The 14,160-nt window shown below is 40.8% G+C and overlaps 1 protein-coding gene across 1 annotated transcript; it reads left to right on the forward strand.

The window, feature by feature from the left end:
- Window positions 1–11,846: 11,846 nt before the first annotated feature.
- LOC135149507 (uncharacterized mitochondrial protein AtMg00810-like) lies at window positions 11,847–12,860 on the forward strand. The gene has a single exon (XM_064085235.1). It carries the CDS (start codon window positions 11,847–11,849, stop codon window positions 12,858–12,860), a length of 1,014 nt encoding a protein of 337 aa, XP_063941305.1.
- The last annotated feature ends 1,300 nt before the right edge of the window (window positions 12,861–14,160 follow it).

Consider the following 14,160-nt stretch of genomic DNA (forward strand, 5'->3'; position numbering starts at 1 on the left):
GCCTGATTGGATGGTGATAAATTGTTTTTACAATGGCTTGGGTCCTCAATCGAGGCCAATGCTCGATGCTGCATCAGGTGGAGCTCTATGGGCTAAGAGCTATGATGAGGCTTATGAGTTGATCGAGATGATGGCCGCGAATGAATATCAGAATCCTACTCAGCGTCTTCATCAGGGCAAGGTAGCTGGTATTCTGGATGTTGATGCTACTTCAGCCATAGCTGCTCAGCTTAAGGCTCTTACTATGAAGGTGGATTCTTTGGCAAATCTAGGAAATCAGCAGCCACCTTCAGTCTGCGAGCTCTGTGCTGGAGCACATTCTTCGGATCAGTGTGCTATTTCGAGCGAATCCGCTCAGTTTGTGAGCAACTTTCAGAGGTCACAACAGCCAGCTCCGGCCACTTATCATCCTAATAATCGGAATCATCCGAATTTCAGCTGGAGCAATAATCAGAATTACATGCCACAACAACAGCAACAGTTTCAGCAGCAAGGATCTAGACCTTTTAACCCCTCTGGTTTTCAACAACAGTTTGCACCGAGGCAGCAATTCCATCCACCCGGATTCCAGCAACAAAATCATGGGGTGACTGGACAGTCTTCCAATGAAAGATCGGAATTGGAAGAATTAAGACTAATGGTAAAAAGCCAATCGGTGTCAATCAAGACTTTGGAGAATCAGATTGGGCAAATTGCTAATGCGTTGATTAATCGACCACAAGGAACTCTTCCTAGTGATACTGAGGCCAATCCGGGCAGGAAGGAAGTGAAGGAACAGGTACAGGCTGTCACCTTGAGGTCCGGAAAGGTTACGAAGGATAAAGAATCAGCAACAGAGCGAAACAAGGAAGAGAGTGATCAACAAGTTGAAACACCCGTACTCTCATCTGAGTCTGATAGTGAAAAAACTGTTGTTGAGGCTGACAAGAATAAAGTCAACGAGGAAGCAAGCAAGGATTCAGCCGAAAAGTCTAGCCTGAAAACTGATACTGGGGTCAAGCAAGTATATCCACCTCCACCTTTTCCGAAGAGACTTCAAAAGCATAAGCTCGACAAACAATTCGCCAAATTTCTAGAGGTCTTCAAGAAATTACAAATCAACATACCTTTTGCGGAGGCTCTAGAACAAATGCCGAGTTATGCTAAATTCATGAAAGGTATTCTATCTCGAAAACTCAAACTTGAGGAATTGGAGACTGTGGCTTTGACCGAGGAGTGTAGTGCTGTATTGCAACAGAAATTGCCCCCGAAGCTGAAAGATCCGGGAAGTTTCACAATCCCGTGTACTATTGGGCAATTGTCATTCGACAAGTGTTTGTGTGATTTGGGAGCTAGCATAAATCTGATGCCCTTGTCTATTTTCTTGCAACTTGGTCTTCCGGAGCTGAAACCTACTAATATGTCTTTGCAACTGGCTGATCGTTCGATTACATACCCAAGGGGGATAGTTGAAGATGTGTTGGTAAAGGTAGATAAACTAATCTTCCCTGCTGATTTTGTCATCCTAGACTTCGAGGAAGATAAGAAGATTCCCATCATCTTGGGGAGACCTTTCCTTGCGACAGGGCGGACTTTGATTGATGTTCAGAAGGGTGAACTCACAATGAGAGTTCAAGATCAGATGGTCACTTTCAACGTGTTCAATGCCATAAAACTTCCATCAGATGAGGAGGAATGCTTTAAAGTGGATATGCTCGAAGCTGCAGCTCATTCGGAAATCGATAACAGGCTGAAAACTGACATCTTGGAAAGGGTTCTATCGGGTGACTCAGAATTCGGAGATGAGGAGGAGGAAGAACACCTTCAATACTTGAATGCTTCTCCTTGGAGAAGACGGTTGGATCCTCCAATTGAATCTCTTGGGTTATCGGAGCTGAAAGATTCTCATGAACGGCTGAAACCCTCTATTGTTGAAGCTCCTAAACTTGAACTTAAGCAACTTCCCGAACACCTAAGGTATGCTTTTCTTGGCGAAGCTTCTACATTACCTGTAATTATTGCATCTAACCTTTCAGGTATCGAGGAAGAAAAGCTTTTGCGAATTCTTAGGGAGTTCAAATCAGCCATTGGATGGACTATTGCAGACATCAAGGGAATCAGCCCTTCTTATTGTCAACATAAAATTCTGATCGAGGAGGGTAGTAAACCCACTGTTGAGCATCAAAGAAGACTTAACCCAATAATGAAAGAAGTGGTGAAGAAGGAGATTCTTAAGTGGCTGGATGCCGGCATTATTTATCCAATCTCGGATAGTTCTTGGGTGAGCCCTGTGCAATGTGTGCCTAAGAAAGGAGGCATGACCGTGGTAGCTAATGAGAAGAATGAGCTCATTCCGACGCGAACAGTCACAGGTTGGAGAATATGCATGGATTATCGGAAACTCAATAAAGCCACCAGAAAAGATCACTTTCCATTGCCTTTCATTGATCAGATGCTTGATAGGTTGGCCGGTCATGAGTACTATTGTCTTCTTGATGGGTATTCAGGGTACAATCAGATTTGTATCGCACCAGAGGATCAGGAAAAGACCACTTTCACTTGCCCGTTTGGCACATTTGCTTTTCGTCGTCTTTCTTTTGGACTTTGTGGGGCACCAGCAACTTTTCAGAGATGCATGATGGCTATTTTTTCCGCGATGATCGGTACCAATGTTGAGGTGTTCATGGATGACTTTTCTGTATTCGGTACTTCTTATGATGAATGTTTGAGCAACTTGACGATGGTACTAAAAAGATGTGTGGAAACTAATCTCGTTCTTAATTGGGAAAAATGCCACTTCATGGTTCAGGAAGGCATAATTCTTGGGCATAAAGTTTCGAACAAAGGGCTTGAGGTAAACAAAGCTAAGGTGGAGACAATTGAAAATCTTCCTCCACCAATCTCAGTAAAGGGGATTCGGAGTTTTCTTGGTCACGCGGGCTTCTATCGACGGTTCATCAAGGATTTCTCTAAAATCACCAAACCCTTGTGCAACTTGTTAGAGAAGGATGTGCCCTTCAAATTTGATGGAGAGTGCTTGGCTGCGTTTGAAACTCTCAAGAAGAAATTAACCACAGCACCTGTAATTACTGCACCTGATTGGAATGAGCCTTTCGAGATGATGTGTGATGCTAGTGACTATGCGGTGGGAGCTGTGCTTGGTCAGAGAAAGAATAACATCTTTCATGTGATTTACTATGCAAGTAAGACTCTCAATGGTGCTCAGCTGAATTACACTACCACAGAGAAAGAACTACTGGCTATTGTTTATGGATTCGAAAAGTTCAGATCTTATTTGCTTGGGACAAAGGTGTTTGTTTACACTGATCATGCTGCTATTCGGTATCTGGTATCGAAGAAAGACTCGAAACCTCGGTTGATTCGATGGGTTCTTTTGCTTCAGGAATTCGAGTTGGAGATCAAGGATAGAAAGGGGACTGAAAATCAGGTGGCTGATCACCTTTCTCGATTAGAAGATCAAGATCGAGCATCCAAAGACACCACTTTGTTCAATGAGTCTTTTCCTGATGAACAATTATTTGGGGTCCAAGAGGAAGAGCCATGGTTTGCGGACATAGTGAATTATCTGGTGAGTAATGTCATTCCCCCTGATTTGTCTTACGCTCAAAAGAAAAAGTTCCTTCATGAGGCGAAGTGGTATCGTTGGGATGAGCCATTCTTGTTTCGTCAAGGTTCCGATCAAATTATCAGAAGGTGTATTCCATACAGTGAGATTGAAGGAATCTTGCAAGCTTACCACGACTCTACTTATGGAGGACACTATGGAGGACAGAAGACAGCTGCTCGTATTCTGCAGGCGGGTTTCTTTTGGCCCACTCTCTTTAAGGACGCTCATCAGTTTGTGTTGAAGTGTGATCGTTGCCAAAGGGTTGGTAATATCTCTAGAAGGGACGAAATGCCTCTCAATGTACTCCTTGAGGTGGAAATCTTTGATGTGTGGGGTATTGACATCATGGGACCCTTTATCTCATCTTGCAATAATCTCTACATTCTTCTTGCTGTGGATTACGTGTCTAAATGGGTTGAAGTCAAGGCTTTACCAACCAACACAGCTGCGGTAGTCATCAGTTTTCTTCAGAAGAACATATTCACTCGCTTTGGTACTCCTCGAGTTATAATCAGTGATGAAGGCTCACACTTTTGCAATCGAAAGTTCACAACACTAATGGAACGGTTTGGTATCAATCATAGAGTTGCCACTGCTTATCATCCTCAAACAAATGGGCAAGCTGAGGTATCTAATCGGGAAATCAAGCGAATCCTAGAGAAAGTTGTGAGTCCTTCAAGGAAAGATTGGGCGTTGAAGCTGGATGAGGCTGTCTGGGCCTATAGAACAGCTTATAAGACTCCATTGGGGATGTCTCCTTTTCAGTTGGTTTATGGAAAAGCATGTCATTTGCCTGCAGAGTTAGAGCATAAAGCATATTGGGCTTTGAAGAAATTAAACTTTGATATGACAGCTGCTGGTGAGAAGAGAATGCTTCAGATTAATGAACTCGACGAGTTTAGGCTCCAGGCGTATGAGAACAACAAGCTTTACAAGGAAAAAGTCAAGAGATGGCATGATAGAAAGTTGGTGCAAAAGGAGTTTTTCATTGGCCAACAAGTGTTGCTTTTTAATTCTCGTCTCAGACTATTTCTTGGAAAGTTAAAATCTAGATGGTCGGGTCCTTTCACAGTAAAGAAAGTGTTTTCACATGGTGCTATAGAAATTTATGAAACAACACCGGAGGAATCATTTAAAGTGAATGGACAAAGAGTGAAGCCATATTTCGGAGGACCGGTGAATCGCGAGTCGGTAAGCACCATCCTCTCTATTGTCTAATTCTTAGAGTTTCACGTCAAGCTAAGGACGTTAAACAAGCGCTTCGTGGGAGGCAACCCACGCTTTTTCAAGCAATTCTTGTTTTTCTTCTGTTCAAACAAAAAAAAAAAAAAAAACGAAAAAATCTACTGCCGCGCCGGGGCCCCCGCGCCACGGCTGGCGCGCCCGCGCGAGCGGGGCGGCCGCGCCGGGACGGGGCGCCCGCGCGCGCATGGCAGAAACCCACTGACTCTCCGCGGCCCCCGCGCCACGGCTGGCGCGCCCGCGCGAGCGGGGCAGCCGCGCCGGGCCCGGGCGCCCGCGCGAGAGTGGCAGTAGGTTTATAAAAAAAAAAAAAAAATTTCTTTTTTTTTGTTGCTTGTTTTGTGTTCCATTCAAAAACCCAGCACCTCCCTTTAATTCCCAGCCCTTTTAAACTCCTTCCTAGCCCTAATTAAACCCCAAAAAAATCCCCCAAACACAAACCCACTTCATCTTCTACAAACCCCAACTATACATACATATACATACAACTATACACACACCCAATCTCCACCAAATCTCATCTCTTTTCACTAAATCTCTCCACTACAACCTATCATCACATACATCTTCAACTCCATGGCACCCAAAAGAGCTAGGAGATCCGGGAGTATTAGTTTGCAAGCACAATCAACGGGTGCTTCGGTTAACAAGTTTACAACCCCGGAAGCGCAAGAAGAGTTTATTCGGCTTATGGGTAAGTCCATTACTAAAGAGAGGGGTTTCTTGCCTTCATCGGGTGATGGTGGGTTGATGTTGATGATTCAAGCTCGGGGGTGGGAGTCGTTGTGCAAGGCACCGGAAGCGGTGCCATTGAGCATTGTCCGAGAATTTTATGCTAATGCTCGGATGGAAAAGAATGGGTTTGCAATTGTTCGGGGTTTGACCGTGGATTACACTTTCGAAGCCATCCAAAAGCTCATTGGGGTTCAAGAGATGCAAGATACGGAGGAGGATTGGGTGCGCAAAGATAAGAGGAACGTGGACTTGGATAAGATTGTCAATGAATTGTGTGTTCCGGGTACGGTATGGAAGAGCAATCCAACCACCAATGTGCGCGTCTCATTCCCTACATCTGCAATGAACAGGTATGCCCGAGCTTGGAACCTGTTTATTTGTTCTAGTATCATGCCCTCGGGTCACCCACACGACATCACTGTTGACCGTGCTATATTGTTGTACGGCATTCTGAGTGGAGAGTATGTGGATGTGGCTTATGTTATCCATCAGAACATTATGAGATTCCTGAGGAATCTTACTGGTGTGGCCATTCCTCATGCCACAATAGTGACTAGGTTGTGTGTGGCGGTGGGTGTGAGTTGGTCGGCTGAGGAGCAGTTGCAGATGCCGAGTGCTCCCATTGATCATACTATTATCGAGCGATTACCCGAGTGGGATGGTGGCATACCCCACCCTATGGGGATGGGTTATAGAGATTCCAGGGGGGGACGTGCCAGGGCACCACCTCCAGCGTAGCCGGATCGAGCTCAGGCTGCACTAGATCGAGCTAGAGCTGGGCCTTCTCAGACAGTAGAGCACTCGGGTATTGGAGGCAGGGGTTTCAGTGATTCTCAGTGCAGGAGGCTCACTAGGCGGATGGATACGATGCACGATATGCATAGTCGGTTTGCGAGGGATTTGACACAGGCTTTAGGGACTGCTTTTCGTGCTACGGGCATAGACGTGGAGTGGCCTGTGTTCGGTGCTGATATGGTTTATCCTCCAGCTGACTCTTCACCTGATGAGGGTGAGGAGAGTGATGGTTCGGGCTCCTTCTAGGTATCCTTTTTATCACCTTCAATGAGGACATTGAATATTTTAAGTTTGGGGGTGGTAATCTAAGGACTAGTAGTGATGTGTGTGTTCATATAGGTTGCATGTTGCATATAGTTTAGCATATTCTTTCATATTGTTACATATTAGTTAGTTTTGTTTATATATATATGCTTGTGTTAGTAGGTGTTAGTAGTTCATATAGTTGCATGTGCATGAATCTTGAAGTTGTTTCCCAAGTTGATGTCCTATGATGAGTTATGTGCATAATTTCTTGGCTAGTAGTCTTGCTCATTTGTGATGCCTTGTTATTTGGAAATTGCTTGTGTGAAAATTGTAATTACACTTATGCTCTAGAGATAAGACTTAGACTAACTTGTTTCTTGAGTCCTTGCGTTGAGTCGGGCGTAGAGTTTGGAGTATTCCCTTTTTGAACTTAGAGTTTGTAAATCTTAAGTTTGGGGGAGTTAAGGGATGAATATGCCTTTCTAAAAAAAAAAAAAAAAATTTTATTTATCAGTACTCCTTTGAGATCAATGGGTAGAATGCAATGTCATGTATAAGGGACGATCCATGTACTTGTGCTGGTATTAAGTGCAAATGTATTAGAATAAGCAAATTCTTGGTGACTTTTCACAGCCCTTGATTACTGGAGAATTACTTGATGAAAAAAAAAGAAAAAAAAAAAGAATAAGCGAAGTCGAATGGGGGTCGTGACTCATTTACACTGAGAAGCGTCCTAACTATAGACTTAGCAAAGAAAAAAAAAGAGAAAAAAAAGAAATAGAAAAAAAAAATAGGAGAGGCATAGGAATTCTTTGATGACCCTAAATTGTAGTTGACTCTTTAGTAAAGAAGTGTTTAAACCTTATTCTGATTAACGGCTCATAGTGAGGACTTTGTTGAAGTTTGATAGTCTTTGTTTTGTTTCACTAGAGAGCATGCTAGCACACACGATGCACTTCGCACTTGTAGTGGAAGAGTACATGGCTAATATGTGAAAAAGATGAAGGCCGAGAATGTTGCATATTCTGAGGATTATATGTTAACACGGATTACACTTCATGATTTGATTAGATGTAGGCATTTAGTTGCATTCATGCATTGCATTATTAGTAGTTGTGTGTGTCTATGCTTGAGGACAAGCATCGGTTTAAGTTTGGGGGTGTGATAAGTGGATTTTATATCCACTTGGAAGCCTTCGTTTTGGCTTAAATTGATGGAATGGCCTCAAGCTTTTGATATTTTTGATATGTTTTAGTGTGGTGTTGTGTAGGTTTCTTGGAAGGAGAAAGAAGAGGGGAATCATAGCTTTAATTGAAAAAAAAACGGCGAAGCAATCGGATGCACGAGGAGAAAGTTATGGACGTGACAAGGTTGGGTGTCAGGGCTGCTGATTTGGCGCGCCCGCCCCAATTTTGGCGCGGCCGCCCCGTTGGCGCGCCCGCCCCAACTCTGGCGCGGCCGCCCCACGACCTGAGCGGGAATTTTGGCCCGATTTGCCCGTTTTTGATCCGTTTAAAGGCCCGTTTGCTGGGAAACTTAAAGGAGGACTTGGGGGACTTAAAAGCAATAACCTAGAAACATTCTAAGGAGCACGTGACGGCTACGGAGAAGATCTAGTTCATAATTTCATCTTTGTAATTCTTCGAAGTAGGCGATACTTTTGGATGCTCGTTTCAGATTTGTTTCTTAACTCTTGTTCTAGTACTTTGATATTGTTTTTCCTATTCAGTACCATGTTTACATTCGAACCCATGATGATGAGAAGTTCGATTATGAACTAATCATTGTCATGGGATTTTAGCGGATTTATCGATGAATTTCAGTAGTTAATTTGCCTTGTTCATATGTGATGGTTTGATTTCCTCGTATTGGTTGTGCTTATTCGTCTTGGATGCGTAGCTAACATCTAAGATTGCTTGTTAATCTTTATTGAAGCGACAGTGAATATATTGATTTAGAACTTGCCATGCGAGCATAGGTTTCGTGTTCGATAACATGACTTGTGATGTGATTTTACCCATCTTGCATCGCCCTATGTAATCTTGATAGATAACTTGCTCTACAACCGTTATGTTTTCAAATTCTATAGACATATAGGGTCTAAGCATAATTGGTGTCTGTTTACCTTCTATCTTAATTGTGGATGTGTAGCAGTATGGTGCACGTATAACGACAGTTAGCGTGTATCAGTCTCGTGTTATCTAATTAGTTATCAACCATTACAATCGAATAAGGTAGAACTCCGAATGAAGTTGTTAATGAAGCTAGAATCCCATGTTTTATTCTCATTAGTAAATCGTATTCTCTTAGTTGATAATTCTTAGTTTCATAATTCAAATAGGATTAGTTAAGTAGAAAACCAAAACCCAATTTGATACTTGTCCAAGCATTGAATAATAATCATACATTGGTGCATAAGTGCATATTTCTGAATACACCAGTCTCTGTGGGTACGAACTTGAATAATATTCTATATTACTTGTGACCACGTACACTTGCGTGATTTTGTGCGAACAGATACTAAACAAGATGGTATACTCAAAGAACTCCTTTAAGCGTGAAGGTTTAGGATATGATAAAAATGCTCGATCTAAACGAGTGAAACCATGTGAAGAACCACCTATTGTTGCTCCCAATCCACCAACTCTGAAGTGCTCATTTTGCAACAAGGCCGGACATACCGTCTCCTTTTGCAAATATAAGAGTGGTGAAATTAAGGGGAAGCACATATGGATTCCGAAGGAATCAAAATCTCACACTCGTGTTGATAAAGCTATACCAAAGAAGAGTGGTGCTTATAAAGATCAAAAGCAGCCAAGGTTTAGCTATCATCAACAACCTATTGTGTTCCGAAATAGAGAAGAAATGCAATACACGAACACTCGAGGCAACGTTCCTAGAAGTTATAATATGCCTATGCAAAACTTCTACCGTCACCCAACTCACTATCATGGTTATGATAGAAACTATGTGCATCCTAGAAATGATTTAAGGCAACATGCTTATAAAACTAGGAATCATGCATCTAGACAACTATTTGTGCCTCAAAATGTTTATCCTACTACTAAATTTTATCATGCATACTCTAGAACTACTTATGTTGGACTAACCCTTGGACCCTCTAGACAAAAGAGTACCAACAAGTTTTATTGATTGTATGTAGGTGTGCCTTGCTGCTAAAACAGACATGTGGTACCTTGATAGTGGGTGTTCAAGACATATGACTGGAAACAAGTCACTCTTAAACAACATTAAAAAGGTTGCTGCTGGAGATGTCACATTTGGAGATAGTAGCAAAGGTCGCATCATTGGAATTGGGGATATAGGAAATGATCGTGTCAAAGATATCAAATGTTCAACTTGTCACCGGGTTAAAATACAATTTGCTTTCAATAAGTCAGTTGTGTGACAACGACTACAAAGTGATCTTTTATCCTACTCATTGTTCTATTCTGAACAAGGATGGAAAGTTGGTTCTTAATTGCCCTCGCAACAAAAATGTCTACACATGTGACATGGGCAAAATCAAGAATGTATGCCTAATCACTACTAATGATGATCCATGGTTATGGCATCGAAGATTAGGGCATGCTAACATGAAGCTGATCAAGAATCTCTCTACAAAAGATCATGTTTGAGGAATACCAAAGCTGAACTATCAAAAAGATCACATCTGTGATGCTTGTGAAATTGGAAAGCAAATCCGGGCGTCTCACAAAGCTAAGTCTATGATATCTACCTCAAGACCTCTCATGCTTCTACACATGGACTTAATTGGACTAGTTCCTATTCAAAGTCTCGGTGGAAATTCTTATACGCTGGTGATAGTTTGATTATTCAAGATATACGTGGACGAAATTTCTCAAGGCTAAAAGTGATGCTTTTGAATCTTTCTCTGCTTTATGCAAAAAGATTCAAAATCAACAAAATAATACCATTATCTATATAAGGACAGACCATGGTAAGGAATTTGAGAATTCTAGCTTCACAACCTTTTGTGATGAGAATGGAATCACTCATAACTTTTCGGCTCCTTACACTCCTCAATCAAATGGAGTTGTCGAAAGGAAGAATCGGACATTGCAAGAAATGGCAAATACAATGCTAAATGAATATCGTCGACCTAAGTACTTTTGGGCCGAGGCAATGTCAACTGCTTGCCATATTCTAAATCGGGTGTTACTTCGACCAATAAAGCTGCAAACTCCATACGAGCTTTATTTTGGCAAGACTCCGAAGTTGAGTTACTTCAAAGTATTTGGAAGCAAGTGCTATATTTTGAATACCAAGGATTATCTCACAAAGTTTGATCCAAAGTCAAGTGAAGTGATCTTTCTTGGATATTCAAAGAATAGCAAATCATATCGAGTATTCAATCTCAAGACTCTAGTGGTGGAAGAGTCAATGAACGTAGCCATTGACGAATCCAAGCCATCTTCAAAGTACGTTGATCTTGTCGAAAAGGATGATGGTGGTCAAGACAATGTTGAAGATGTAATCCGTCAATTTGAAACTATGGATTTTGGTATCGCTACACCAAATAATTCTTTGGAACTAGCCAACACTGAAGATGGTCTTCCTAAAGAAGTGCCCATTGTTCGAAGTCATCCTTTGGATAATGTTCTAGGAGACTTAAGCAAAGGTGTTCAAACACGTTCACAAGTTCAAAATGTTGTCAATCATCTCAGCTTTCTTTCCCAAATTGAGCCCAAGACGGCAAAGGACGCATTACTTGACGAGGATTGGATTTCGGCAATGCAAGATGAGTTGCTCCAATTCACTCGAAGCAAAGTCTGGGTACTTGTTCCAAAACCTGAGGATACTTCCATCATTGGAACAAAGTGGGTGTTTCTCAACAAACTTGATGAAAATGGAACGGTCATCCGAAACAAAGCAAGGTTAGTTGCTCAAGGATATACTCAAATGGAGGGTATTGACTTTGATGAAACTTATGCACCCGTAGCTCGAATTGAATCTATTCGAATGCTATTAGCTTACGCGTGTCATAAAGACTTCAAAGTATACCAAATGGATGTTAAGTCTGCCTTTACTAAACGGGATACTTGAGGAAGAAGTATACGTTAAACAACCTCCGGGTTTTGAGGATGCAACACATCCAGAGCATGTGTACAAATTACACAAAGCTCTATACGGATTAAAGCAAGCTCCAAGAGCTTGGTATGAAAGGTTGAGCAAGTTCCTGTTGGATAACAACTTTAAAATGGGAACTGCTAATAAAACTTTGTTTACAAGACAAGAAAAAGATGATATCCTGCTTGTCCAAATATACGTAGACGATATAATTTTCGGATCTACAAATGGTATATTGTGTAAACAATTCTCGGATAGCATGAGCAAAGAATTCGAGATGAGTATGATGGGAGAATTGAATTTCTTCCTTGGATTGCAAATAAGGCAATCTGATGCAGGCATCCACATCTCTCAATCTAACTATTGTAAAGAGATGTTAAAGAAATTCGAAATGGATGATGCAAGACCCATCTCTACTCCTATGTCTACATCCGACAAATTAACGGAAGATCTAAAGGGGATTCCTGTAGACATAAAGAAATATCGGGGAATGATTGGAAGCTTGCTATACATCACTGCAAGTAGGCCCGATATCCAATACAGTGTTTGTAAGTGTGCACGATTTCAAGTGGCACCAAATGAATCTCACTTGTCCGCTGTCAAAAGGATATTGAGATATTTGAAAGGAACCACTAAACTTGGTCTATGGTATCCTAAAGGGCTATCATTTGACTTAGTGTGTTTTTCTGACTCTGACTATGCCGGGCACTTAGTCGACAGAAAAAGCACCAGTGGTACATGTCAGTTTCTCGGTGGATGTCTTGTCTCATGGTTTTCAAAGAAACAGAATTCTGTGTCAATATCCACTACAGAAGCTGAATATATAGCAGTTGCAAAGTGTTGTGCTCAAATCCTTTGGATGAAGCAAACCCTAGCTGACTATAATAAAAAGTTTGATGTGGTCTCGATCCTGTGTGATAACATGAGCGCTATTGATTTGAGCAAAAATCCTGTGTTACACTCAAGCTCAAAGCATATTGATGTGAGACATCATTTTCTGCGAGATCACGTTAACAAAGGAGATATCAAAATGACTCACATTGATACGAAAAATAATGTTGCCGACATCTTTACAAAGCCACTTCACTCGGAACGTTATGCCAAATTACGTTTGGATCTTGGAATGCTGGAATACACTAACTAAATTAGTGTACAGGTTATCTCTTATATATATATGTATACATATTTATTGTTCTATATATATATATATACAGTAAATTAATTTACATGTTTTATAGTCATCTTACGAGGAAATAATATTATCAACTGAAAATTCCAGAATACTCTAAAATTCAGATTTATTGATAAAGAAATTTATCAATCGGATTTTATAAGATTTCATGAATTATTCAGGCCTATTGATAATTTTATTTAATCGAGCGAATATTTATAATATTCTTAAGATACTTAAAATATGTATTTTAATTTGCTTAAATAATTTTATTCGGATACTTATTTTGACTGTTTTATTATAAATATATTTTATATCCGTAATTGATTTTAATAATAATATATGTGTATTTGGTTCGAATAAACCAATTCAGCACATGATATATACATATTTGGCTGAGCCTCTCTAATTTTGATCGTTAGATCATATCTCTGTCTAATCCCAGTCGTTTATTTCAAAAAATACATAAACTTATTCTAATTTTTTCTCGCGTGGCTCAGCTGTAATCTCTCTCTCGCTCGTCTCTTACTCTCTCTCGAATCGTCAAGGTCTTCACCGACCTAAACCCTAAATTAAAAAGGGTCTTTTAGATGCTCGATTGATTGGTTTCTTCGCGAATTGCTTCTCTTTTGTGTTATTCAAAGCGATTTCGTGGCTGGATTGATTATATTAACGGACTTCGATTCAATGAAACCCTAATTCAATCGATGAATTTGGGGTTTTCGATCGAAATCCTACATCGTGTGGGCTTCTCTAGCTAATTGAATGCATTTTATCAATTGCATGTAATTGAATCCTATGGATTTCAAAGCTCCAATGAACCCTCTTGAGAGTTTTTGCAGGTTCGCTGATGCGTGAAAAGGGAGAAGAACAGGGTGTTATGATTCGAGACGTCAAATGGATGAGTTGATTGTTTTTCAGCTCTAGCTAGCTGAATCGAGTTCTGGATTGGTTAAATTGAAAGGGGTTTAATCCTATTTACTCCCAAATCAGTCGGTTGATTTGTGGAATTTGATTAAACTCAACAATTTTATTCTAAATTTAATCACTCACACACTCAGTTTGATTTTTGTTATATGTGTAGTTTATATGAATTGATTAAATTACCAAACCCTAATATCTCTTGAGTGTTTTAAGTGCAGAGATGAAAGTCTGTTAGGAGACTAAGCATGAGGCTGTCACTTTGTGCTTGAATCAAGGAGTTAAAGATCATCAGCGTGTGTGAATTGACTCCACATGCTCAGGTAAGCAACTCTGTCTATTAAGGTTATGA

Source organism: Daucus carota, chromosome 9, assembly GCF_001625215.2.
Source record: "Daucus carota subsp. sativus chromosome 9, DH1 v3.0, whole genome shotgun sequence".
NCBI lineage: Eukaryota > Viridiplantae > Streptophyta > Magnoliopsida > Apiales > Apiaceae > Daucus > Daucus carota.

What these genes read in the sequence shown, in the direction of transcription:
- LOC135149507 (XM_064085235.1), top strand. Translation starts at nt 11,847, where the DNA reads ATGGGAACTGCTAATAAAACTTTGTTTACAAGACAAGAAAAAGATGAT.